At 52.2% G+C, this 22,292-nt stretch overlaps 2 protein-coding genes and 1 pseudogene across 6 annotated transcripts in view; 1 reads left to right on the forward strand and 2 right to left on the reverse strand.

Moving 5' to 3' along the window:
- Window positions 1–445: 445 nt before the first annotated feature.
- Window positions 446–6,555, forward strand: Thap3 (THAP domain containing 3). Of its 5 annotated transcripts, none has more exons than XM_027947427.2 (5): window positions 446–569; window positions 1,640–1,832; window positions 4,938–5,000; window positions 5,263–5,481; window positions 5,799–6,555. In XM_027947427.2, the coding sequence occupies exons 1-5, from the start codon at window positions 496–498 to the stop codon at window positions 6,081–6,083; spliced, it is 834 nt and encodes a 277-aa protein (XP_027803228.2). In that variant the 5' UTR covers window positions 446–495; the 3' UTR covers window positions 6,084–6,555. The 5 variants fall into 5 exon arrangements, with proteins under 5 accessions (XP_027803228.2, XP_027803229.2, XP_071473401.1 ...); XM_027947428.2 differs by having other exon boundaries at window positions 5,377–5,481; XM_071617300.1 differs by lacking the exon at window positions 4,938–5,000 and having other exon boundaries at window positions 5,377–5,481.
- Window positions 3,450–3,804, reverse strand: LOC114102165 (eukaryotic translation initiation factor 1 pseudogene; annotated as a pseudogene).
- Window positions 6,556–6,826: 271 nt separating the features above from the next.
- The window catches only part of Dnajc11 (DnaJ heat shock protein family (Hsp40) member C11), a 58,649-nt gene continuing 43,183 nt past the window's right edge, over window positions 6,827–22,292 (reverse strand). The window contains exons 6-16 of the mRNA XM_027947423.2: window positions 21,576–21,698; window positions 20,585–20,658; window positions 17,810–17,999; window positions 16,791–16,876; window positions 16,292–16,408; window positions 11,678–11,833; window positions 10,596–10,665; window positions 9,506–9,563; window positions 9,254–9,396; window positions 8,622–8,751; window positions 6,827–8,262 (exon numbers count right to left, since the gene is read on the reverse strand). Coding sequence (XP_027803224.2) covers window positions 8,237–8,262; window positions 8,622–8,751; window positions 9,254–9,396; window positions 9,506–9,563; window positions 10,596–10,665; window positions 11,678–11,833; window positions 16,292–16,408; window positions 16,791–16,876; window positions 17,810–17,999; window positions 20,585–20,658; window positions 21,576–21,698 — 1,173 coding nt within the window. The 3' untranslated portion in view covers window positions 6,827–8,236. The remainder of the gene's footprint in view (window positions 8,263–8,621; window positions 8,752–9,253; window positions 9,397–9,505; window positions 9,564–10,595; window positions 10,666–11,677; window positions 11,834–16,291; window positions 16,409–16,790; window positions 16,877–17,809; window positions 18,000–20,584; window positions 20,659–21,575; window positions 21,699–22,292) is intronic.

Below are 22,292 nucleotides of genomic sequence, written 5' to 3' on the forward strand. Positions count from 1 at the left end.
GTTTCTTGGTCAGACTGGCTTGCTGGACGCCAGGGAGGCTACGCAAGCCCGGATAGAACCTCCCCTGGGTGCTCATTTTGTCCCTTTATCCTGGGGAATCCCCAGTACCAAGTCTGCACTATCAGGCCAGCCACTGGCCGGCTGGCCCCTCCAGTGACGTCAGGACCCCGACCCTACCACCTCCTGAACGGAGACCCGCACAGCCGGGCGCACTGGGCTCGAGTCTGGTCCTAGCGTCCAGGCTGTCGGCGGGCGAGAGCCTCGGAGGCCTAGGGCTTGGCCAGCTGGGGCCGGGGGCACCTCGACCTGGCGGCCCGGAGCCCGTCCGCTCCTGGGGACAGCAGGAGCAGCGCGCCGGGCCGGGCTGGGCTGGCCTTGGCCCGCGGTGGCCTGCAGCCCCGCCCCGCCCGCGGCCCCGCCCCGCGCCGCCGGCCCCGCCCCGCGCCCCGCAGCCCCGCCGCCATCTTTGTTGGGGGCGACGGGCCCGGCTCCGAGATGCCCAAGTCGTGCGCGGCCCGGCAGTGCTGCAACCGCTACAGCAACCGCAGGAAGCAGCTCACCTTCCACCGGTGAGGGCCGGGCGGGGCGCGGGAGCCGGGCGGGCTCGCAGGCCAGGGGCGCCGGCGGGGCCGTCACGGCCGCGGGGAGGAGCGGACCAGGAGGGGCCGCGCCCGCTCTGCCTGCGCCGGGGACCCCCCCAGAGGGCCGCCTGCGCTGGGACCCCCCGGAGGGCCGCGGCGGGTCGCTGTGCTCCTGCCCCGCCGGCTCCCGACCCGTCTTTGGCGAGCAGGGATGGGAACCCTCGGGGCCGGGCGGCGGGCAGGGACCGCGCGGTCATGGGAGGATGGCGGGCACTTGAAGGGGTGCTGCAGCCCAGGACCCCTTTTCCAGCACGCCAGGGGCCCCTGCCGAGGAGAGCACTCCTCTAGGGCTCCGCCCTGCAGCGTCTCTAGAGGGTCGACGGCCTGTGCTCTCTGGCCATGGCACTGTTTAATGTTTCTATTGATGTATCGTACACAGACCTGTTTTCACCTAGTGAAGCCTGCTGAATGAGCTGCTGCACCCCTTTCCAGTCGTCCTCCTCCCATCTGCCCTTGGGAAAGTCCTGCCTTCTATCAGAATGGATTGATTTGGCCGGTTTTGAACTTTACAGAAATGGAATCGCAGCATGTATTTTTTCTGTCTTTGGCTCAGGATTGTTTCAGAGTCATCCTTTGCCATGTGCAGAAGCTGTCCATTCCTTTTCTTTGCAGTATAGTATTCCATCAGATGTATATACCAGAGTTCATCTGCCCTACAATTGAAGGGCATCTGGGTGGCACCAACTCCCACCCCCACCCTCCAACAAATACTCTGCTCTGGACAGTTTGCAAGAGACCTGTCTCCTGTCTCCTCACATGTGCTGGGCAAGTGCTCTACTACTGAGCTTCAGTCCCAGCCCCTCATTTGGGCTCTTTGACCATGTTTATCCTCTCAGGTTTCCATTAAGAATGCTGTTAACAGCCATGCCAGAAGCTTCCAGAAATTAGATGTGATCTAACAAAATGAGATTATGAATTTCCAAAGCTGTACAATAAAGTACCCTGCAGTAGTGCTGAACTCAGCTTTGCCAGACCTCTCACCTCTGTCTGCACCTCAGGTTCCCATTCAGCCGGCCTGAGCTGCTGAAGGAGTGGGTGTTGAACATCGGCCGGGCTGGCTTCAAGCCTAAGCAGCACACGGTCATCTGCTCCGAGCACTTCAGACCCGAATGCTTCAGTGCATTTGGAAACCGCAAAAACCTGAAGCACAATGCTGTGCCGACAGTGTTTGCCTTTCAGGACTCCACGCAGGTAGGGACATGCCGGTGGCCGCCTTTGGTCTCTTCAGATTCAGCCCAATGGGTTCCTCCAGCAGTTGGGGGTGGAGGTAGCATTTGCAGGAAAAGCAAAGGTCAAGAACTATTTGGGGGTGGTACTGTCAGGGCTCTGAACCCCAGAGGCTGGCACTGCTGGCTGTGATCTTTGCTTTAAAATAAGTTGTTTGGGGTATATTGATGCACCCCTGTAATCCCAGCGACTCCAAGCTGAGGCCAGAGGACCACAAGTATGAAAACAGCCTGGGCAGCTTAGCAAGACCCTGTATCAACATGAAAAACAAAAATGGCGGGGATGTAGCTGAGTGGTAGAGTGCCCTTGGGTTCAATCCCAGTACCAAAAATATAAAAATAAAATCATGTAACGCTGGGCATGGTGTGCACCTGCACTCTGGCTAGAGGATTGCTTGGGCCCAGGAGTTCGAGGCCGGCCTGGACAGCATAGCCTGTCTCTTAAAAACAAACCCAGCCTCTTCACCACAGTTGTTGTTGGAGCAGCTGACTGGCTGAGTTTGGTCATTTGCCTCTTGCTCTGCCTGGGTTTCCTTGGGTTGGGGACCATGCAGGGAAGATCTTCCTTCCCCTTGAGGCAGCAGGTTTGGTGCTGCAGACAGGCACAGTGCTCTTTGTCTTAGTACTGGACTTAGTACAGGACTGTGCAGCATGCACCACTGTGCGGTCCTACTGTGTGCTATGCCACGAACTGCTGGGCCTGCAGTGATGTGAGGGAGAGGAGCTGGGCCAGGGGAATGGAATGGTGTTGCAGGGGGAGCAGTAGAGGGGACTCAGGGACAGTGGGCAGAGCCTGGCAGTCAAAAAAATTTGGTCAGAGTTGGGAACAGTTTTTGGAGGGTCCCAGAAGCTGGGGAGAGGAGCTGGGCCTAGAGGATGGGAGCATGACAAGCTATGGGGTTTTAGGATGTCTTAGCCAGCTCAGGTTGCTATAGCAGAGGACCTAGCCTGGGTGGCTTGAAAGGCAGCATTTCTTTCTCAGAGTTCTGGAGGCTGCAAGTCCAAGACCAGGGTGCCAGTATGCCCAGGTCCTGAGGAGGACCTGCTTCTGGTTGTGGATGGCTTTCTCCGTTCTGTATCCTCACATTGGCAAACAGCAGAGAGTAGGTTTCCCTTTTGCTCTAATGAGGTCACTAGTGCCATCATCTGGACCCACCCTCATAACCTCATCGACTCTAGTGCTTCCAAAGGCCATCACACTGGGGGTTAGGGTCTCGACATGTGAATTTGGGGGGGTAACCAAACATTCAGTCCGTAGCAGTGGGAGGGTCATGGCTTTGGAAGGCTACCTGTGGCCTGGCAGAAGTTCCTCTGGAGGCCAGTGAGCAGAGCTGTGAGTGACGAGGGCAGTGTGGTGCACCTCGTGGTGCTGGTGGGCAGGGAGGGAGCTCGGGAGGGCAGAGCTTGCTGGCCCCTGGAGCAGGTGGTTCCTGGACTCCCTGGGTTTTTTTGGCATGGCTGTTTTCAGTGTATGCATGAAGGAGTTACACTACTACAAGTTACAAGCAGATCTCAAATGGTTAAATTTTATAAGCTGTGAGGTTTTTGAACTTGAGACAAGGGACTTATGGCAGGGAAATCCTCACTTGAGCTTCAGTGAGCCACAAACAGTTAAAACCTTCAGCTGATCGCCCTTGGTCCAGTCTCTACCAGGAACTGGCACATGTTCTTGCGCTGGTCACCCAGCAGCTGAATTACTTCTGCATCTTCTGGATGCTCAGTGGACAGTACCATTGCAGGCCAATTTCTTCTTCAACACCTCCACTAGTTTTTTACTGTCGTCATCATCGATCCCTTGGACAGTGGTTAGGGTCTTCCTGCTGTCTGTGTTGATTTCTCATATGGATATAACCCTCGGGGCCAGCAAGAAGCAGGTCACCACCCTTACTTGCATCAGCTAAGGGGTCGCTAGAACAGAGGTCCTGGGTAACGGACATAGGCTACTATTCCTCTTCCTCCGTGGAAACTGCTAGGGGAAGGTGGGCAGCGGGGATAGAACATCTGGAAGCGAGGGGGCTCGAGGGTGAGGCTGCTAAGTCCTTGGCGGTGGCTTGAATTTGGTTTTGTGCAGGTGGAGTTTGACATTCCCGTGGGACATGAAGGTAGACATGTCTTGGTGGGGACAGGAAGTTCAGGTTCTGCTTGGGAGGGAGTTCACAATAGCTGGATATGGCAGCCATGGAGACTGAGTTGACTCCTAAACCTTAGGTGTGCCAAGGCCAGTGTGTGGGGGCCCCTAGGGTGCACCTGCTTGAAGCCGGAGGGCAAAGTGGTGTGGGGCAAACAGCAGGCCCCTAGGCTGACTGGTACTGGGAGCGAGTGATGGGCCCGAGCTCAGGAGTGGGAAGCTTGCCCTGGCTCTGCCCTTCACAAGAGGCCTCCCTGCCACCCCCACTCTTGCTGCTTCATCTCCAGGTCTGTTCTGTCCCTCTGGCTCTCCATAGTACCCCTTTCTTGCCCTTGGTCTTCCTAGTGTGTACACCCACTGAACCATGGAAGGACCATGACGGCAGGGATAGGCTCAGTGCCGTATACCCGCACCCAGGGGGCTGCTCAGTGCATGCTTGTTAAGAGGTGGAGTCGTTTTATCATGTTCACACACATGTGTGGAATGTTTGCCCCAGGAGTAAGAGGTCAGTTACACAGCTGGCCAGGAGGATATGTGTGCTTTTGCTGTGCTTGGTGCCCACATCAGATTGGTGAAGAGAAACTGGTTATGGTTCCTGCGGGCACATGCGCTGAGCAGGGACTTCAGATTGTGTCTGTGGTGCCAGGCTTTCCATTGTGTGCTGTCACACGGCAAACATCTACTGATGGCCAGATGGCAGCCCTGGGGCAACACGTGTGTATTGTTAAGTCCTGGCTCTACAGGGCCCTGTTCAGGGGCCTTCGGACCATGACTTGGGAACATCTTTGGAGAAAGGGAGCACAGGCTGAGCAAGAGTGGTTGGGTGTGCCCCGCATCAGGCTGAACACTGGGGTCACAGGAGCCCAAGGCCTGGCTCCAGGGGACCTTAGTGATGGGGATCTCATCATGCCTTGGCTGCACCTGCTGTGTCCTGTCTTGCAGCCTGTGAGGGAGAACACAAACCGAGCCAGGGAGAGAGGAGATGCCGGCTCTCAGGGAGAGAAGGTGAGTTTGTGCTGGCTGTTCTTTGCTCATCTCAGTGACGCTGTGGGGTCTACGGTGAGGGCAGCAGCTTCTTAATATGGCTGGCTGGCCTGCAGGGGTTTGTTCCATTTCCTCACAGCTAGAGTCTGGGTCACTTCATTTCTTGTGAAGGGAGAGCCATCCCTCATTCTGTTCAGCGTGAGAGACCTTGGGGGGTTCCACGTCTGGTGCCCTGGTCTCAGGTTTGTGGCGTAAGAGGCAGGTTGTTTCTACTGTTGTGCAGGCCCTGTGGCCATCCCTGGCTGTAGCTGCTTATGCAGGGATTGCTCAGGGACGGATGGTGGCAGCTGTGGTGTCTGGTGTCTCCCTGCCTCGCCATCCTGCCTGCCGTTCCCAGGTCTGCCCTGAGGCAGGGGCCGAGGAGGACGGCCCAAGGAAGAGCATGGACATTGCGCTGGAAGAGCTGCAGCTGCCCCCAAACACTGAAGGCCCCCTGCAGCAGGTAAGACATGGGTCCTCACAGAAGGCAGCGTGTGGTCAGTTGATCTTGGCAGCTCATTTTGCTACACATTGAACCTTGTCCCCCCTAATAAGAGAATGAGAGGAGCAGGATCAGTGGCCTTGATTTTAGAGCTTCCCAGTAAAGGTGACCAGCAGGACTTAGGTACACTGTGTATCAGCAGAGCAGTGGCAGGGCCCTGTTGGCAGGGCCGGAGCAGAACTGGACTGGCGATGGGTCACCGGTGGCCCCAACTGGGATAGTCTTCCTGCTGGGGACAATCTGGGCAGCTCATGGCTCTTGCTCAACTCTGTCCTTAGGTTTTGCCACAGAGATCAGAAGCAGCAGAGGCTCCTGGCTGGCCAGCCAGCCCCGCTGGGCTGAAGGGGGCCCTCCCCATGCAGGCTTCTGACCACAGCTATGCCCTTTTGGACTTAGATGCCCTGAAAAAAAAACTCTTCTTCACTTTGAAAGAAAACGAAAAGCTCAGAAAGCGCTTGAAGGCCCAGAGGCTGGTGATGCAGAGGATGTCCAGCCGCCTCCGCACACACAGAGGGGGTCAGCAGGGACCCCAGGCCAGGCCACGGCCGGAGCAGCGGAGCTGAGCTGGAAACAGCACCCAGGGCAGGCAGTGATTTGGGGGCTCTGGTCATGGACAGTTGGGTTTGCTGCTGATACTGAGGAAGGGGCCACCTGGTCTACTGAGAGGCCTCTGCCGGGGGAGCAGGGGCTGGGACGCATGTGAGCCAGAGCCACACCTGCTGGGGCACCAAAGTGCCAGGGTGAGTCTGGTTTCTGTGCAAGCATGGTTGGAACCCCAGCTTGAAGAACTGACCCGACAGTGTCACAGGCACTCCCCGAGGGGGGGAACCCTCTCTGCCAGTGCACCTCCTTTAGGGACAGCCTGTGGGGCCCTCCCGCCCCCATGCAGAGGGAGCGATGGCTGTGACCTGTGAGTGGGTCCCCTCTGTCATCCTGGACAGTGGGCCTGACCTGATCGGAGGCGGAAGCTGGGAGAAGTGCCTCCTTTCCACCTGGTGTTGGTGAACACCAGAATAAAGTGTCTTTCCACATGCAGTGTTCTCTCCTTCATTTCATTTTTTCTCCTGCTATCTTGTCTTTCCCTGCTGCTAAGAGGACCAACTTCCTGTTTCCCATTAAAGAATAGGCTGGGCGTGCCTACCTGTGACTACAAAAAAAAAGCTGTGATATCCTAGCTGAGCTGACTTCCTAACTGGAGGCCAGTGTTTGATGTAGAAAACAGAACCACATCTTCAAGGCAAAGGGAAAGGTAAGCTGTGGTGTAAAACGTGGCTCAACAGTGAAGAATCAGGACAAGAACCAGGCCTCTGGGGAAGAGGCAGCCACTTATTTATTTTGTGAACTCCTAAAAATGAACACACAGATCAATTAAAGAACTACCCTCAGCTCTCAGGATGTCTTTATTGTGGGCAGAGTGCCCTTGAACAGCCTGCTTCAGACAGACAGCAGCAGTGCCCTGGGGTCGGACCACCAGGCTGCGAGCTCAGGCTCATTCGTGGGGCAGCCACAAACTTCCCCTTTTAAAATTGAGATATTACAGAATTGGACAATCTAAACCACTTTTAAAAACTGGAGAGGGGTCATCAGCAGTTACCTAGATAACAGTGCTGGGGAGTGAAGCCTGATCTTAGCTGCAGGGGAGCTGGAGGCCAGAGTGACCTCAGCCTTCCGGGCCAGTGGTCATCACCACTGCCAAGGCAGCATCTGCTTGGAGGCCATGAGCAAGTGACCACTGCTGGCTCCAAGGCCCAGCTGACAAGTCTCTGATCACCAGGGAGCTATTCACTGTGGCACACAGCAAGTGGGGCACACCAAGGGGTCTCAGCAGACACCCCAGAAGGAGCCGGGCTTGGGATAACAGTGCCACCTGCTGGGCACTCACGGGAGGCACAGGTGCTGGGGCCAGCCTTGGGGTCCCTACCTCTGGTTGGGTGCGTATGGCTGTTCTTGTCTGCCTTTTCCGTGCAGACCTCCCCTAGTTCCAGCACTGAACTCTGGAGGGGAGTATGTGTCATAGGTTGAGATGGACACAGCTAGCTTTTGTCCACTGGTGGCAGGGCCTTTTCCCACAGGGACAGGCTCTGGGGTTACATCAAGTTCCAAGCCAGGGGTAAGAGGAATGACTGAAGCAGCTCTGGGAGTGGGGAAAAAGAGACCAGTTTCCAAACCCATTTGTTCGCAGATAAAAAGCAGTTTTATAAACCCACAGCCCTCTCCACATTCACTTGGTGACATTTCGGCAGAGGAAGGTGGCTTGTGGGGTGGCTGGGCAGATCCCTCACCTGGAGGCCTTGGCTATGGATGCCTCCCTCCTGCCCACATTGCCCACGTGCAGTGGGCACTTGAGGAGCAGCTGTCCCGTGTGAGGACAGGGTGGCCCACAAAGGCCTCCAGACCCCAGAGCTGCTGGATGCCAGGCTGCAGGTGTGCAGAGAACTGGGGTCCGGTACCGTGGGCCCTGCCCTCCAGGAACATGGTTCTTGGTAAAAGCTGAGGACCATGCTGTGGTCTGGCCTGTGAGGGGCCGCCTCAGTCCTACCACCAGCACCCACAACGCTGGGCGACTGCGTGTCCCTTCACGTAATTGATGTGGTTCACCTTCTAGAGGAATAAAATAAAATAGAAACATCTGGGTCTGGGGCTTCCCTGCTTCCAAATTTGTAGACTCCCAGGAAAAGATTTTTGCAGCCTCTTCTTAGTTAGGTTCTGCAGCAGTTTATCCATCTGTGTCGATCCTGTGAGCTGTAAAGACAGAGCCACCTCAGGCTAGAAGGGCGTCCATTTCCATGCCTTCCTGGCTGAGGAGCGAGCAATGCTCAGGCCACAGATGGCCACGGCACAGACTGCCAGGACCTCATCGGAGCGCAGAAGTTTACTTTCACTCCCAGCCACTCATACTGCAGACGCTGGTCAAGTGCTTACTCCCAATTTCACCTGTGAAAGGGCTGACACACTGCTTCCTGGGGCACAAATCACAGGCTCTGGGCAAATCACTAGGCCAGGGTCCAGCTGCCCTCCCTGCTCCTAGGTGGACCCAGTGGGAAGGTGGCTGTCACCCTGATGTGCTACCCCACGTACAGGTGACTGGAGGGGCTACTCACACTGCTTTGGTATCCTAAGGGCCTCGCTGTCAGGGACCGTCACCTGGTGCAGCACACCTCGGAACTGGTAAAGCACTCTGAGGCTCTTCTCCTCCCCCACACACGGGTCGTAGAACCCTGGCAGGCCCGCCTGTAAAGAACCATGGTGAGTCTCGGAGTCTGCGCTGCCTCCCTCTCCCCTCACTGTGCACGTGGAAGGAGACGTGCACTCTGGAGGTGGAACTTGTGTGACTATCAGAACCGCTTGTCCCACAGTGGCCTGCCCCAGCAGAGCACCCGGCTTTCCCAGGAAGCTAGTTCTTTGGCCTGAGCTGATCTGCCCTGGAATTCTGGAGAGTTCACACCCCAGGCTCCAAAGGCGAGACTCACATGTGCTCCAAGTGGCTTTGCCCTCTTTCTGGAACACAGCAGAGGTAAACAACACAACTGCAGGGAAGTGTGTGTTCCATTTGCTGCCACTTGCTGAGCAAATAGATTTAAGAATAAACAAACGAAGACGGCCCACGGCTCCAGCACGGGCATTACTTGGTGCATGGAGCGGATGCTGGCAACACGAAGGCCACAGTAACCAGCTGGCCGGGCGAGGCCAGGGTGCTCTTCCTCTGGTGGGAGGCCAGGGCCTGGCACTGCACCTTGGAGGCCTCCGTGAGGATGAGCTTCGAGTCTTTCACCAGGCACTGTAGGGGCACAGTCACGTCGATCACCTTCACCTTCTCCCTCTTCTTGCTCTTGTCATTGACAAATTTCCCGTACCAAGCGTTCACGATGATGAGCCCTGAGGACAGACCAGTCAGTGCAGGGACAGGCCTTCTCTGGATACTTCCCTTACGATTTTTGAGACCCCTGGAACCCACCCCAGCCCAAGAGAGGACACGCCTACTCACCCATTCTGGACTCTTCGGCCTCGATTATCCTTCGGACAGATTCCTGCATCAACCGAACCTGCCAGGAAAGACAATAAGCACATCAGAGCCCGCTGGGATTGCTCCCCTGAGCTGGTCAGTCCCAGGCAGGCAGTCCGTGTCCAGGCCAGCACAAGTGCTCAGGGTCTGTAAGGGAAGGAGCGGATGTCCTGGTGCTCAGCTCCCCACCAGCAAGGCTGAGTAGGTGGCTCGAGTAACTGGGAGCTGAAATGGCAGGACGCACACAGTGGGAGCAACAGCACTCAGCTCCCTTCCCAGGGATCCTGGACAAGTGGGTAGACTATACTGTTGGCATTTACAGAGATTTCACCCAAGGAGTGAATTCCCAGTGCCTCTGGAGAAAGGAACCCCCTGTCCGTGTGGGGCACCATTTAGCTGGGCTGGACTGCATTTCCCCTGCGATGGCATGTGCTCCCCCAGCTGCACACACGGGCCCTGGCCTGCTCCAGGCTGTCTGCCTGCTGCTGATATCCTGTGCATGCCAGCCCTCCTCTGACCACCAAGAACCCCCTGGTCCCCTGCCATTCATACTAGATATCTACTCCTTCATGTCCCAAAGAAGGCAGTACAAAATGGGAAGGAAAAGAGGAAATACCAGCTACTTTTGTGTGTGTGTGTGGTACTGGGGATTGAACCCAGGGGCTCTCTACTCTGAGCTACATCCTCAGCCCTGGTCTTGCTAAGTTGCTCAGGGAGGCCTTGTACTTGTGATCCTTCTGCCTCCCTCCTGAGTTGCTGGGATCACAGGCATGGGCCACTGCACCTGGCTCTGGCTATTTTTTAAAACCCCGTTATGCCTTTGGAGAGCTGTCGATATCTTCAGGACAGGGAACTAAGTCCCCAGGAGTGCATCCCACAGCAAGCATAAAGGCTACACGGTGAGGCTGCTGGGGAAGAAAAGACCAAGGCTCCCGAGCCCATTGCAGGGTGCAGTGCATCCTGCAGCCAACTTGACACGCAAGCTGGAGAAGAGGGTCTTTCCTGTGTTCTGGGCTCTGTGTGGCAGGAGGCTCATCCGAGGGGGTGGGCCTGCTGGATGCTGAGCACTTACGGCCGCTTCTGCCTCTTGCTTCTTCTGCAGGATGTCCGTGGCAGTGCTCTCCCTCTGCTTCTCCAGTTCCCTTTTGTGAGAGAAGCACAAGCCACATGTGAGCGTGGTGCTGCTCCACAGTCCGTCCACAGGGGCCCTTGCTGGACCTGAGCCCAGCACACAGTCTGTGATCTCACTGGATTGCTGGTTCTGGTGCTTCAAGAAATATTTCCCAGGTAGTCTCAGGCGGGCCCGTGAGCTACAGGACTGTGCAGCCTTCCATTAGTTACTGTGTGGCCCTCGCTCCCTCCCCTCCTCCTCCAGGGCCTCAAGAGCCCACTGGCAGACTCCTTGGAAAGAAGACCTCACCTGGCAAGAATCTCAGGAGGTTCTGCCTGCCTCTGGGCTTATTACACAGCACTTTGGGAGGAACAACTCGCACTACTTTAGATACACAGAAACATAAAACCCACTTTCCTGTACCAAAGCACAGGGACTTGGGGTCGGCATACTGCGTCCTGTTAGAAGACCTGACCTAGCACACTCACAGTTCCAAGCCGCAGGCCTCCAGGGGAACTGGGAACCTGGATGGTAGTAATCCAAGGCCAGAGGTGCCCAGAACAGAGGGGTCCTCTGTTCTACAGGTTTGCTAAGTCTCCATTAAACATTGTTAAAAAGTGCCCCAGCCCACACCCCTGGGTTTCTGTGGGGATGTTCTAGGAGTTCAGGTTTCACACCGTGCCCCAGGAGATCACCCGCACGGACCCACCCAGTAAGCTCCTTCCTGTGACTTCCCAACTACAGTGAGCACATACATATCCCCTGCAGGAGAACAGAACCCGCTCCTCTTAAATGCTATGCCAGGAAAAGAAATGGCTAGAGGAAAAAAGAAGACTTTCTTTTGGTCATGGTTTAGAGTATCGACTTTAGACACCAACTCTAGCCCTTTCTGAAAGTAAGAATGACAAATCAAGGGGACAGTTCTGCTGCTGCTGGGTAGGGTTTATTGTAGACCTGTGAGGACCCGGATGCCATGCCAAGTACTTTATATGCGTTAACTAGTTTAATTTTCCTAATAACCCCACGACATGTCTGAAACTCACTTTTCTTTCTGAGCCCTGAGGTATGGTTTGATGATCAGACGGTGCATAGCAAAGTAGATAATGAGAGGCCCCACAGTGGCATAGAACACGGCGCTGGGCAGCAGCTGGTCCGTCAGGTGGATAGGGAAGAAGTAGGTCTGACTGGCCCTGTTTAGCCTGGGGAGAAACAAAAACAAAACACCCAGGATAAGTCAGGTTTTCTAGTGAAGGTTGATGGGTCCCAGCCACAGGAAGCAGGCCTGAGGTACCACAGCACCAGTTCCAAGGATCCCAGTACCTACTGGCTTTACAGTCCCCTCCCTCTGCTGGTTCCTTTCCAAAGGTTAGCTGCCAGATGTGACAGATGTGGCAGAAGAAGGGACTGTTAGGTGCGGACCTCAAGATGAAGCCCTAGAATTAACAATCAGAGCAACTGTCCCCTGTGGCTGTGCTGGGTCACAGGCCCCAGAGGACAGGTGTCTTGGAGAGACATGTTCTAAGAAAGTCTGTGAAGATTTCAAGTTAGCGAATTAAGGAGGCTTTGTTCCCAATGATGGCTGAGTATTTTGGGCTAGATTGATGGTGCTAACGGGAGAACCCATGAACTCAGCCACATGTTACAAAACAAAGGTGATCAGATCCATTCATTCTCCCATCCATCAGTCAAGAGTCTTGCTCTGTAGCCCAAGCTGGCCTTGAACTCCTGGGCTCAGACAATCCTCTTGCCTCAGCCTCCCCAGGTGCCACTACACTGGGCCTGTTTTTGTTTTACTTTAAACCAAAGCTTTGCTGAGCTTTGTGGCTCATGCCTATAAACCCAGTGATTCAGGAGGCTGAGGCAGGAGGATTGCAAGTTCAAAGCCAGCCTCATTACCTTAATGAGGCCCTAAACAACTTAGCGAGACCCTGTCTCAAAATAAAAAATACAGGGCTGGGGTTGTGGCTCAGAGGTAGAGTGCACCTAGCATGCATGAGGCACTGGGTTCGATCCTCAGCACCACATAAAGTAAAATAAAGACACTGGGTCTACCTATAACTAAAAAATAAATGTATATATATTTTTTGGGACTGGGGTTGTGGCTCAGTGGTAGAGTGCTTGCCTAGCATGTGTGAGGCACTGGGTTCGATTCTTAGCACCACATATAAATAAATAAAGGTTCATCAACAACTAATAAAATATAAATAAATAAATAAGGCTGGGGTTGTGGCTCAGTACTTACCCAGCATGTATGAGAAATTGGGTTTGATTCTCAGCACCACATATAAATAAATAAAATAAAAGTCCATTGACAACTAAAAAAATAAACAAAAAAGAGCATCTAAAAATAAATAAATAAAAAGGGCTGGAGATGTGTCTCAGGGGTTAAGTGTCCCTGGGTTCAATCCCTGGTACAATCAATCAACCAATCAGCCAACCAACCAATCAACCAACCAACCAACCAACCAACCAGTCAATCAAATCAATCTACTATCAGAGTTGGAGATGTTAGCATTCCTCTCATTGACAGAACTTTCTCCCCAGATCATTAAAACTATAGTAATTCTCAACACTGGGGTTGGGGTTGTCGCTCAGTGGACATGTGAGGCACTGAGTTCAATCCTCAGCACCATATAAAAATAAATAAAATAGAGGTATTATGTAAAAATAAAAAAATAAAAATTAAAAAAATAAAAATTCTCAACATTGCTGTCATCTTGATTTAACTGGCATTTGTGAAACACTATATGTAACAATTACAGAACACACGTTCATTTCAGCTGCACATGGTATATTCATCTGGATTAATGTTGGGCCATAAAACAACTCTCAATAGGACTGAGCTGGGCATAGCTGTCAACCAGCGACTTGGAGGCTGAGGCAGGAGAATCCCAAGTTCAAAGCTAGCCTCAGTAATTTATTGAGGCCTTGTCTCTAAATAAAATATAAAAAAGGGGTGTGGGGGGGCTAGGGTTGTGGCTCAATGGTAGAGTGCTTGCCTAGCATGTGTGGAGCAGTGGGTGTGATTCTCAGCACCACATAAAATTAAAAAAATAAGAAATGGATAGGGATGTTTCAGTGGTTAAGCGTTCCTGGGTTCAAACTCCAGGACCCAAAAGAAACAAACAAAACAAAACAAAACAAAACAGGGCTGGGGATGTGTAGCTCAGCTGATAGAGTGCTTGCCTAGCATGCACAAAGCCCTGGGTTTAATCCCTAGCACCACACACACACACACACACACACACACACACACAAAAAAAAAAAAAAATAAATAAAAATAAAATTTGTAAGTAAGAGAAAATTAACCAGGTTCTTCCCAAAGATAAGTTCTTGCTATACTAAGAGAAAGTGGGGAGGACACATGTTAGGAAACAATCGGAAAGAGGGCTGCGTGCAGGTGACCAGAGGGAGAAGATGGGCTGTTAGCCTATTTCATGCTGTCAGATCTGACACCCGGATGAAATGGATGCACTCCTTGAGAAACACAGAATAACACAGTCAAGGTAAGATGAAACAAAAGGTACAAAGTCCTATATATTTACAAAAGTAATTGAATCTTTACCAAAAAGGAGGAGGAGATAACACCAATCTTATGCAAATTCTTTGAGAAAGCAGAGGAGACATATTTCTAACTTACTTTATGAAGCTGGCACAACTCATCTTGAAACCTGACAAGTACATAATAAAAATGGAAAAACCATAGCCCAATACCCTCCACAGCATCCCTAGTAAGATGCAGTAAATCACAGTGAGCAATGTATAAAGTGATATCAGGATCACAGGGACTCCCTAGGAACATGGTGATGTTGGTTTAAAACTAAAACACTTATGTGATTCCTCCAATAAACAGAATATAAGAGCACACTTAGCAAAGACAGACAATCTGCTTTGGTTGAAAATATGGTGCCTTCTGACAAAACTTTGGTTCATACAGGTGAGGCATCCCTAATATGAAAATCCAAAATGTTCCAAAATCCAAAACTTCTTTCCCAAGTAGAAAGTTCCACACTGGCTTCATGTGCAAAAATAGTATATGAAATTACCTTCAGGCTATATGAATCAGATACATATGAAACATACTTTAGATCCCACTCCTTCTCATTAGGTCTATGCAAAGGTTCCAAAATCTGAAAAAATCCTAAGCATTTCAGATAAGGGATATTCAACCTCTATACCAATTCAGTTGGAACAATTTAGCTGGAAAAACTCAAATGAATGTAAATGTTTCTTTCCAAAAATATAGGGTTACACTCTTGGGGTGAGAACCCAATTTGGATATGTTAGATGTCATTCAGCATCTGCACAGGAGCAGTGTTGAAACAGACTAAATCACAGGCTACTCTGTAGGGCTTTTGTTTTTTTGTGTGTGGGGTTCTAGGGATTGAACCAGGAGTGCTTTACCACTGAGCTATATTCCCAGTCTTTTTTATTTTTTTAGCTGTAGTCAGACACAATACCTTCATTTTATTTACTTTTATATAGTGCTGAGGATCAAACGCAGTGCCTCGCACATGCTAGGCGAGTGCTCTACCTCTGAGCCACAACCTCAGCACCTATTTCCAGTCCTTTTTATTCTTTATTTTGAGACAGGGTCTTGCAAAGTTGTTGAGGCTGGCCTCAAATTTGTGATCCTTCTGCCTCAGCCTCTTGAGTTGCTGGATGAGCCCAGTTCCTTACATATACTTTAAATCATCTCTTGATTACCTATGATATCTAACACAATGTAAATGCTGTATAAACAATCATTACACTATACTGTATAGGGAATAATAACAAGAAATAAATCTACCCATGTTCAGTACAGTGCAATATTTTTCCTCCAAATATTTTCCGCCTGACATTGCATAAATCCATAGAACTGGAACTCCTCACTACAGAGGGCTCACTGTGAGTAGGAGCTGGAGATTCAGGAAGTGATCCACACTTGGGCTCTTGAGGTGTGAGTCCTTGGTACATGAAGCCATGAGGCCAGAGGAGCCTACGTGACAGAGTACCCAGAGAGAGGACTGTGTTCCACGTGATGTCTCCAGGGAGAAGTTTGGGAGAAAAGGAGAATTTGCTGGTCAGAAAAAACAGAGAAAGAACGCTATATCCCAGGATCCCAGGGCAGGGAGGGCGTACAGGAGCGTGGAGCAGCCATAGGCAGCAGCCGCAGAGACCAAGCAAGACGAGAAGAGTTGCCCTCTGGTCTGCTGTAGGAGGGAGGGTCCCCACTGCTGGCTGCTTCTGGAAAGGGCTTGGGAACAGCGCCCAACAGGAGGAGGTTAGAAGGAAAGTAAGCAAACGCAGACAACACTTCTGAAAATGAGAGTCAGGGTAGGGGCTGGCATGGGGAAAAGGGTGTTTGTGCTCACGGTGCATCTGGGGAGAGGACAAGCTGATGCTGCAGGTGCTCGGGTGGTGCCACTCCATGCAGGCAGCATCAGGCCGCCTGGCATCAGCCAGCACCTTCAGAGAAGGAGGCGCAGAGACCCAGACCTTCCTAACTCACTGTGAGACTTCTGCACTCCCTGACCTCTACTTATGCACCCAAGGCAGAAGCAACCACATCTACAAAACTGCAAAGCAAAGGCTAGCTCATCTTGACTCAGGTTAGCCCAGCTGAGGGAAGCGGCCAAGTGTTCCCTGGCCAGAAAGATGGGAGTTCAACTTACTTGACTTTGAGAGAAACGCCCTGTGGGACTCCAACACTAACAGCAGCACCCAAGACGCTATGCCTGGAGATCTTCCTCTCGGCTCCGTACTCTACCACGGTCCCGAAGAAGCCTGCCCTGCAGGATGCAGAGGGCGGCGGTCAGTGCCCACGTCCCTCCAGCACTACCTGATGGGTAGCTACTATTTGAGAACAGAGACTGGGCCCCCATCCTGCCCCGCCACTACCCACAGGAGAGGATTCCTGACTGATGTTGAGCTGCTAATGGAAGAGCATCGAGACACTGGGGAGGTTCTCCTGCAGAGCAGCCAGGGTACTCGAGGCTAGACCATGGAGCAGCAAAGCCCTCACCACATGGCAGGAGGCACTCAAGGAGCATCATGGACAAAGAGGTCAGAGGTCACACCCTTCTGCCTGGGGCTCTGTCAACCCCCACCACTGGCTCTACTGAGACCCTCCTTAGAGCCTGAGGCTTCCCCAGTGGCCAGGTTGGGACTTACTTGAGGGACCCTTTCACACGCGTCTGGTCATCATCTTGGAACTTGTGCTGATAGCTGATCAGTGCAAAGGAGTGGGGGATCCCCAGCTGAGGAGACAGGGGACAGAAATGGACTCAGGGCTGGTTCTCATGGATCTGCACAAAGGTGGCATCTACCCTCGCAAGAGTGGCCAGGCGTCCACTTGCACAGGTCTTTATGTAGTCATGCAAGTAATATGAAAATTTATCAGCAGCCAGTATGGTCAGCAGTCTTGCAATGACGGGTCCATTCCAGAAACACGCTGCCAGGTGACTGTTGTTCTGTGGACATTACTAGTGTATTCCTTCATCTGACAGTTAAGACCTCACTGAGACGTTCTTACAGGGCCACTGACGTATGTGAGCTCCGTCACTGACTGAAACATTACACAGCGCGTGACTAGAGGAGCTGGGAGAAGGGCTGGGATAGCTCAGCAAGCCCTTGTCTAACATGCACAAGGCGCTGGGTTCCATCCCAGCATCATAAAACCAAATCAAACCAGGAGACTTCACATAAAAAAAATCTAGTTTTCTGGCTTCTTTTGGGGAAAAAGAACAAAACAAAACAAAACAACACCCTTTCCCTCAATTTCTGGCAACACCAAGCCCATGTTGCTGGTAGCAGCAAGAGGTGTGAGCCAAGGAGCAGTTGCCCAGGGCGCCTCTTCCCTGGAGCCTCTGAGTGCACCCTTCTGTCCAGGGCTCTATTTGTCAATCATGGCTCCTGTCCTAATGCTGTGGGCTTCTCCTGATGACGATGTCAAAATGCTATTTTGCTTTTGGATGATCTGAACAGGGCCACCTGGGCCACTTGAGAACAAGAGTCCTTACGCCGGGAGTTCTGAAAGACGGTTTCTAAGTGTCTGTAGCCCTGCCCTGCAGGTCCCCTAGTGTTAGACTTGAGAAGGTGATCAAGGTGCAGGACTGAAGGGCACAGTGAGTGCACAGGAGAGCCAGTCCTTTGGAGCTGTGTCCTCAAGAGACTGCAATTCTTTGGCTCACCTGCAGGGCCACAGTGAAGTGGCTGGTTTTAGTGTCTCGGACGATGCTTGTGTTCATGGCTGACTGGATACCCCATCGCCACTGCAGGTAGCCCACTGTGTTCTTGTCCAGGTTCCGAGCTAGGACAGTGGTAAGGCCAGGACGGATGCCACGGGATGAAAACTGCAGAGCACAGTTTGTCGTCACAAAGCTGGGGGGACACAGAAAGGGTCTGGATGACATCTGCTCTCAGCTGTTCTCTGTCATTTCCTAAGACCTCACTCACAGTCACTCCGTGAATCCCTGGACCAGCTCCCAGCAAGGATGGTGGTGGACCACAGGACATGGGAGGGAGGCATGGTGGAACCTTCTAGGACTTTGCCTGGCAACCTGCACTACCCTGTCCACCCTAACTTTAGACTGCTGTGTCCCCACACTAATGGACAGCAGTCCTGCTCCAGGTCAGTGACGGGAGGGTGCTCTCAGAGGCAGCCCGGGGCAATGTTCCTGAATGCTGCTGCACACTCACTGGAGCTGGCGCCTGTGCCAGGCACCTGGCTTACAGTGCAGGCCGGAGGGTGAGCAGTCTTCCCTAGGCCGTGGATGTGTAGCAGAATCTTTCTGGGGCCCAGGCATCAGTATATTTTTAAAAAATGCCCAGGTGATCCTGGTGTACACCTGCATTGTGAACTCCCGACTTAAGCTACTGGAAAAGCCATCATCTGTGAACAGCTCTGAGGTTTGCTTCCAAGGCGGTACAGCCCCATCTTCTGGTTAAAAAAGGGTATTTCCCTAACTAGCAGGACTCAGAGCTTGGCTGCAGAGCTAGGATTTGAGTGGGAAACAGCCCAGCACTCACTCTGGCCACTGATAGCAAGTCCTACCAGCATCACTCCCTTACTCACTGCTGAGGCTTCCTTTGGCCAAATGAGCCAAGAGCCCACTCTTCACTCTCCACAGGTCCCAACCCAACCCTCCTGTCATTCTCAAGCCATGCTGAAGAAGGGCCACACATTTTTGTGCTTTAGCCACACTGGGTTAAGTGAGCAAGGAGAGAGAAGACAGAAAGTGATTTCTAGAATTCCAAGAGGAAGTGACTACTTTTTCTTGGGACAGGGTCTCACTCTGTTGTCTAGGATGGCTTCCTGCCATGCCCTCTAGAGCTGGGATCACAGGTGCCTGCCACCATGGCCCACTTCACAACCTCTGATTGTGGCATGGACATGCAAATAACTTAAAGCATGGGGCAGGAAGTCTGTAGAGTGGACTTACCTTGTCTGGTCACTGTACAGTAATAAACTGGCACCCCTGTTTATAAACCATCCCCACTATTTATACACAAGTCACCCTTGTTCATAAATCAAGATTCTCAGTCTGATAAACTCTGGTGCTACAACACATTCTATTTCCAGACCTGTAAAAGCTGACAACCAGCCAGATCCCTGGTGACCACTTTGGATAGACACTTTGAGGCCAAACCAGAGCAAAATGATAAAAAAAAATTTCCTCAGTGATGTCTTCTAAGTCTGTCTGAAGACTTACCTGGGGAGGCCTTGAAATAACTAGATTCCTAGTTCCCTCCTTCAGAGGACTGAATTCAGTTTTTCATCAGCACCGGGGTGACAATTCTTAACAGACAAGGTTAGGCCAACACTGCCATGCACACACAGGTAATCGCCCCACATCCTGGTTAATGGTTTCAGCCCTGTCCCCTTCGCAGACCTGTGAACCCAATATTAGAGCAGTGGCCTGCAGGGTCTTGGTCCATCTTTTTTGTGGGTGTGTGGCTCTTGGAACTAAACCTCGGGAAGCTCTACCATTGAGCTAAGCTGCCTAGGTTGCCCAGGCTGGCCTTGAACTTTGACCCTCCTACCTCCATCTCCCAAGCCGCTAGGATAACAGGCATGGCTACTGGGCCTGGCCATGACCCCTCCATCTTGTGTTCTCTGCTTATACCACATGCCATGTGCTCCCAGAGGGCTCTTGCACTCAAGTTCTTTCACAACACTTCTTACTCTGTGTGCCAGCCTGATTCTTGGACCTGCCTTGCTCCCTATCCACAACGCACTGACCAACCAGCCTGGCTAGCAGGATCTGAGTGATCCTGATAGGCCCAAAGACACACCCCAGTGGAAACGGAATAGCTTTCTCATCAACACCTGCTCTGCCTCAGGACACCTTCAGCTCTGCTTTCCTCAGAGGAAAGAGATGTGATTACCTCCCTCCCAAATCCTTGATCTGAACTTGCAGAGACACCTATGACCCCATCACATGGGAAAGGAGGACACTGTGCTGTTCTACAAGGGACAACGGTGCAGTCCTAGGAGTGTGACATTGCTGCAGCCACACAGATGAAGAAAGCAGGGGCTGGGCAGAACTCTGGCATATGTGAGTCCAACTGATTACCAGGCAGCTCAATATCTCCTGGGACAAAGAAATGACCCACATGTCGTAAGCACCTAAGACTGCTGACTTACATCCTGGCAAAGGTATTTTTCATTGTCTTGTGGTTCTTAGAGAACCATGAGGTCAAAGGTGGGGAGACTTCTTAGCACAGAGGAGAGGCCTGGCTGGGGCTGGGGCCAGAATTAGCCTCCCACACCCAATCTGGTGCCCTTTCCAACCTGCAGGCTGCCAGGCTGCATGTTGGTGCCAGGCCTTTGCCCCATGGTGCTCAATAACCTTGTAGGATGATGAACAAAAGAAGTCCAAATGACCTTGACCATGAGAACACACAGATTCTGGTCTTCTAAATGCAGACCACCAAAGAGTAGTTATCTCATCTCTTATATTTACCATCTTGGTGTGAGATTACGGAACAGCTTGAGACCAAATAAAGGCCCCTGGAGATCTCCAGCTCCAAATTCCAACTGTTTGAAAAAGAAAGAAATAGTTAATAGAACTTCAAATTATAGCAGTGACCCAGGTCTCAAATGTGTACCCTGGTCAGAATTCCTTTGTTTGCTTCAATGTTCTTGCCAGGGCTCTAAATAGAGGGAGCACCAGGTTCATGCTGCTCTACCCTCACCCCTGCCCACTGGAGCTGATAGCTTCCCCAGGCCTGCCTGGAGGCCCAGGCAGCAGTAGGGGGTTCCTCAAAAATAACCCTGCTTGCCTCAGACCCACCTCCTGCTCAGTCAGAATAGGAGAGCAGTCTGCTCCTCTTGACCCACTGATGTTCTGCTTTGGTCAGGTGTGCCACCACCCCCACGCCATGGTGCCAACTCCTTTACTCTGAAGTTCCTACAGGACTGGATATGGGCCTCAGGGGTCTGATGTTAAAGCCCAACAGCAGTTCTCCGCTTGCAAGGCCTTAGAAGTCACAGCTAGCAGTGGCTGCCTCATGTACTCGCATAGGTGACTCTCAAGGCAAGTCTTCAATGTTAATTTGATGCAGCTTAGGACTTGGCAGAGCTGGATGCTACATGATCAACTAGCAGTGGGCCAGGACCCCAAGACAGGCATGGCCTCCTGTCCCTGAAGGAATTGGGGACAGCCCACAAGGACTGCTAGAAGAAAAGATGCTGAGCTTCTATAGAGGCTGGATTTCTGGAACTGGCATCTGAAGGACATCTTATCCTAGCTTTAAACTGTTCAGCAGACTGGTAGGACTCTTCAGATGTGATATTCTTCCTTTGGGACCAACATCTAAAAGTCTGATATCCAGTACCTGGCTTCACAACTACATGGTCACCCCCTGCCACTGTGAGGGTTAACTTTTAGAGGGCACATATTAAAAAATAAGGCTTGGCATGGACAATATGATCCGGCCTCATGGCAGTCTTACCTCTCCCCAGCCCTTTGCAGAGGTGACACGGCGGAGTGCGAAGTTAATGGAACCCCCACCATTGCCATTCTGGGTTGAGAGGCTTCCAGAGAGGATGGCTGTGTCTGTGGCCGTCAAAGGTGCCTAGAAAAAGACACTGGCTGTAACAAGTGAACCCAAGCAACAGGAAGCGCAATGCCAGCAGTCTGATGACTCCTCTGTAGACACATGGCCAAAGGCACATAGACAGCAGGTCCGATGTGTAGAGCCCTGCGGCCACCTCAATCACTGCACTGTTATTTGAACTGCATGTGGCCATGAAGGTGAAATGTTTTGCAAAAGCTTAGTGGGGAAAATTGAAAAAACCACAGAAACCCAGGGTTAAATGCTGGGTCGTTAGTGTGCCCATGTGTGGAAGTGCACAGTGAATCTACATTGTGCCTCCCACTGTAGGCTACCTGAGCCTCTCCAGTACCTGTATGCCATCAGGTTCTGGAAGGGACTGAAAAACCTTTCAATAGCATGTGCGAAGGCACAAAGCTCTAGGAGAGGGCAAGTGTCCCTGTGTCAATCCGTGTTTCAGGCTGATGTGCTTGAGAATCAATAAAGAGCTAAGGAGGTGGACACCTGCAGTAGTCCTCAGTGGAAAGGCCCGGCTTTGTCGTATCCAAATATTGGGCAAAGGTGACATTTCAGTGACCCCAGGGCTCAGGAGCAGAGATGCTATAACCTGCCAGC

This window comes from Marmota flaviventris, chromosome 10, assembly GCF_047511675.1.
Source record: "Marmota flaviventris isolate mMarFla1 chromosome 10, mMarFla1.hap1, whole genome shotgun sequence".
NCBI lineage: Eukaryota > Metazoa > Chordata > Mammalia > Rodentia > Sciuridae > Marmota > Marmota flaviventris.

Coding starts and splice junctions, on each gene's coding strand:
- Thap3 (XM_027947425.3), top strand. CDS start 4,371: ATGACGGCAGGGATAGGCTCAGTGCCGTATACCCGCACCCAGGGGGCT. Junction 5,001..5,262: donor CCGGCTCTCAGGGAGAGAAG/GTGAGTTTGTGC, acceptor ACTGTTGTGCAG/GCCCTGTGGCCATCCCTGGC. Junction 5,482..5,798: donor CTGAAGGCCCCCTGCAGCAG/GTAAGACATGGG, acceptor CTCTGTCCTTAG/GTTTTGCCACAGAGATCAGA.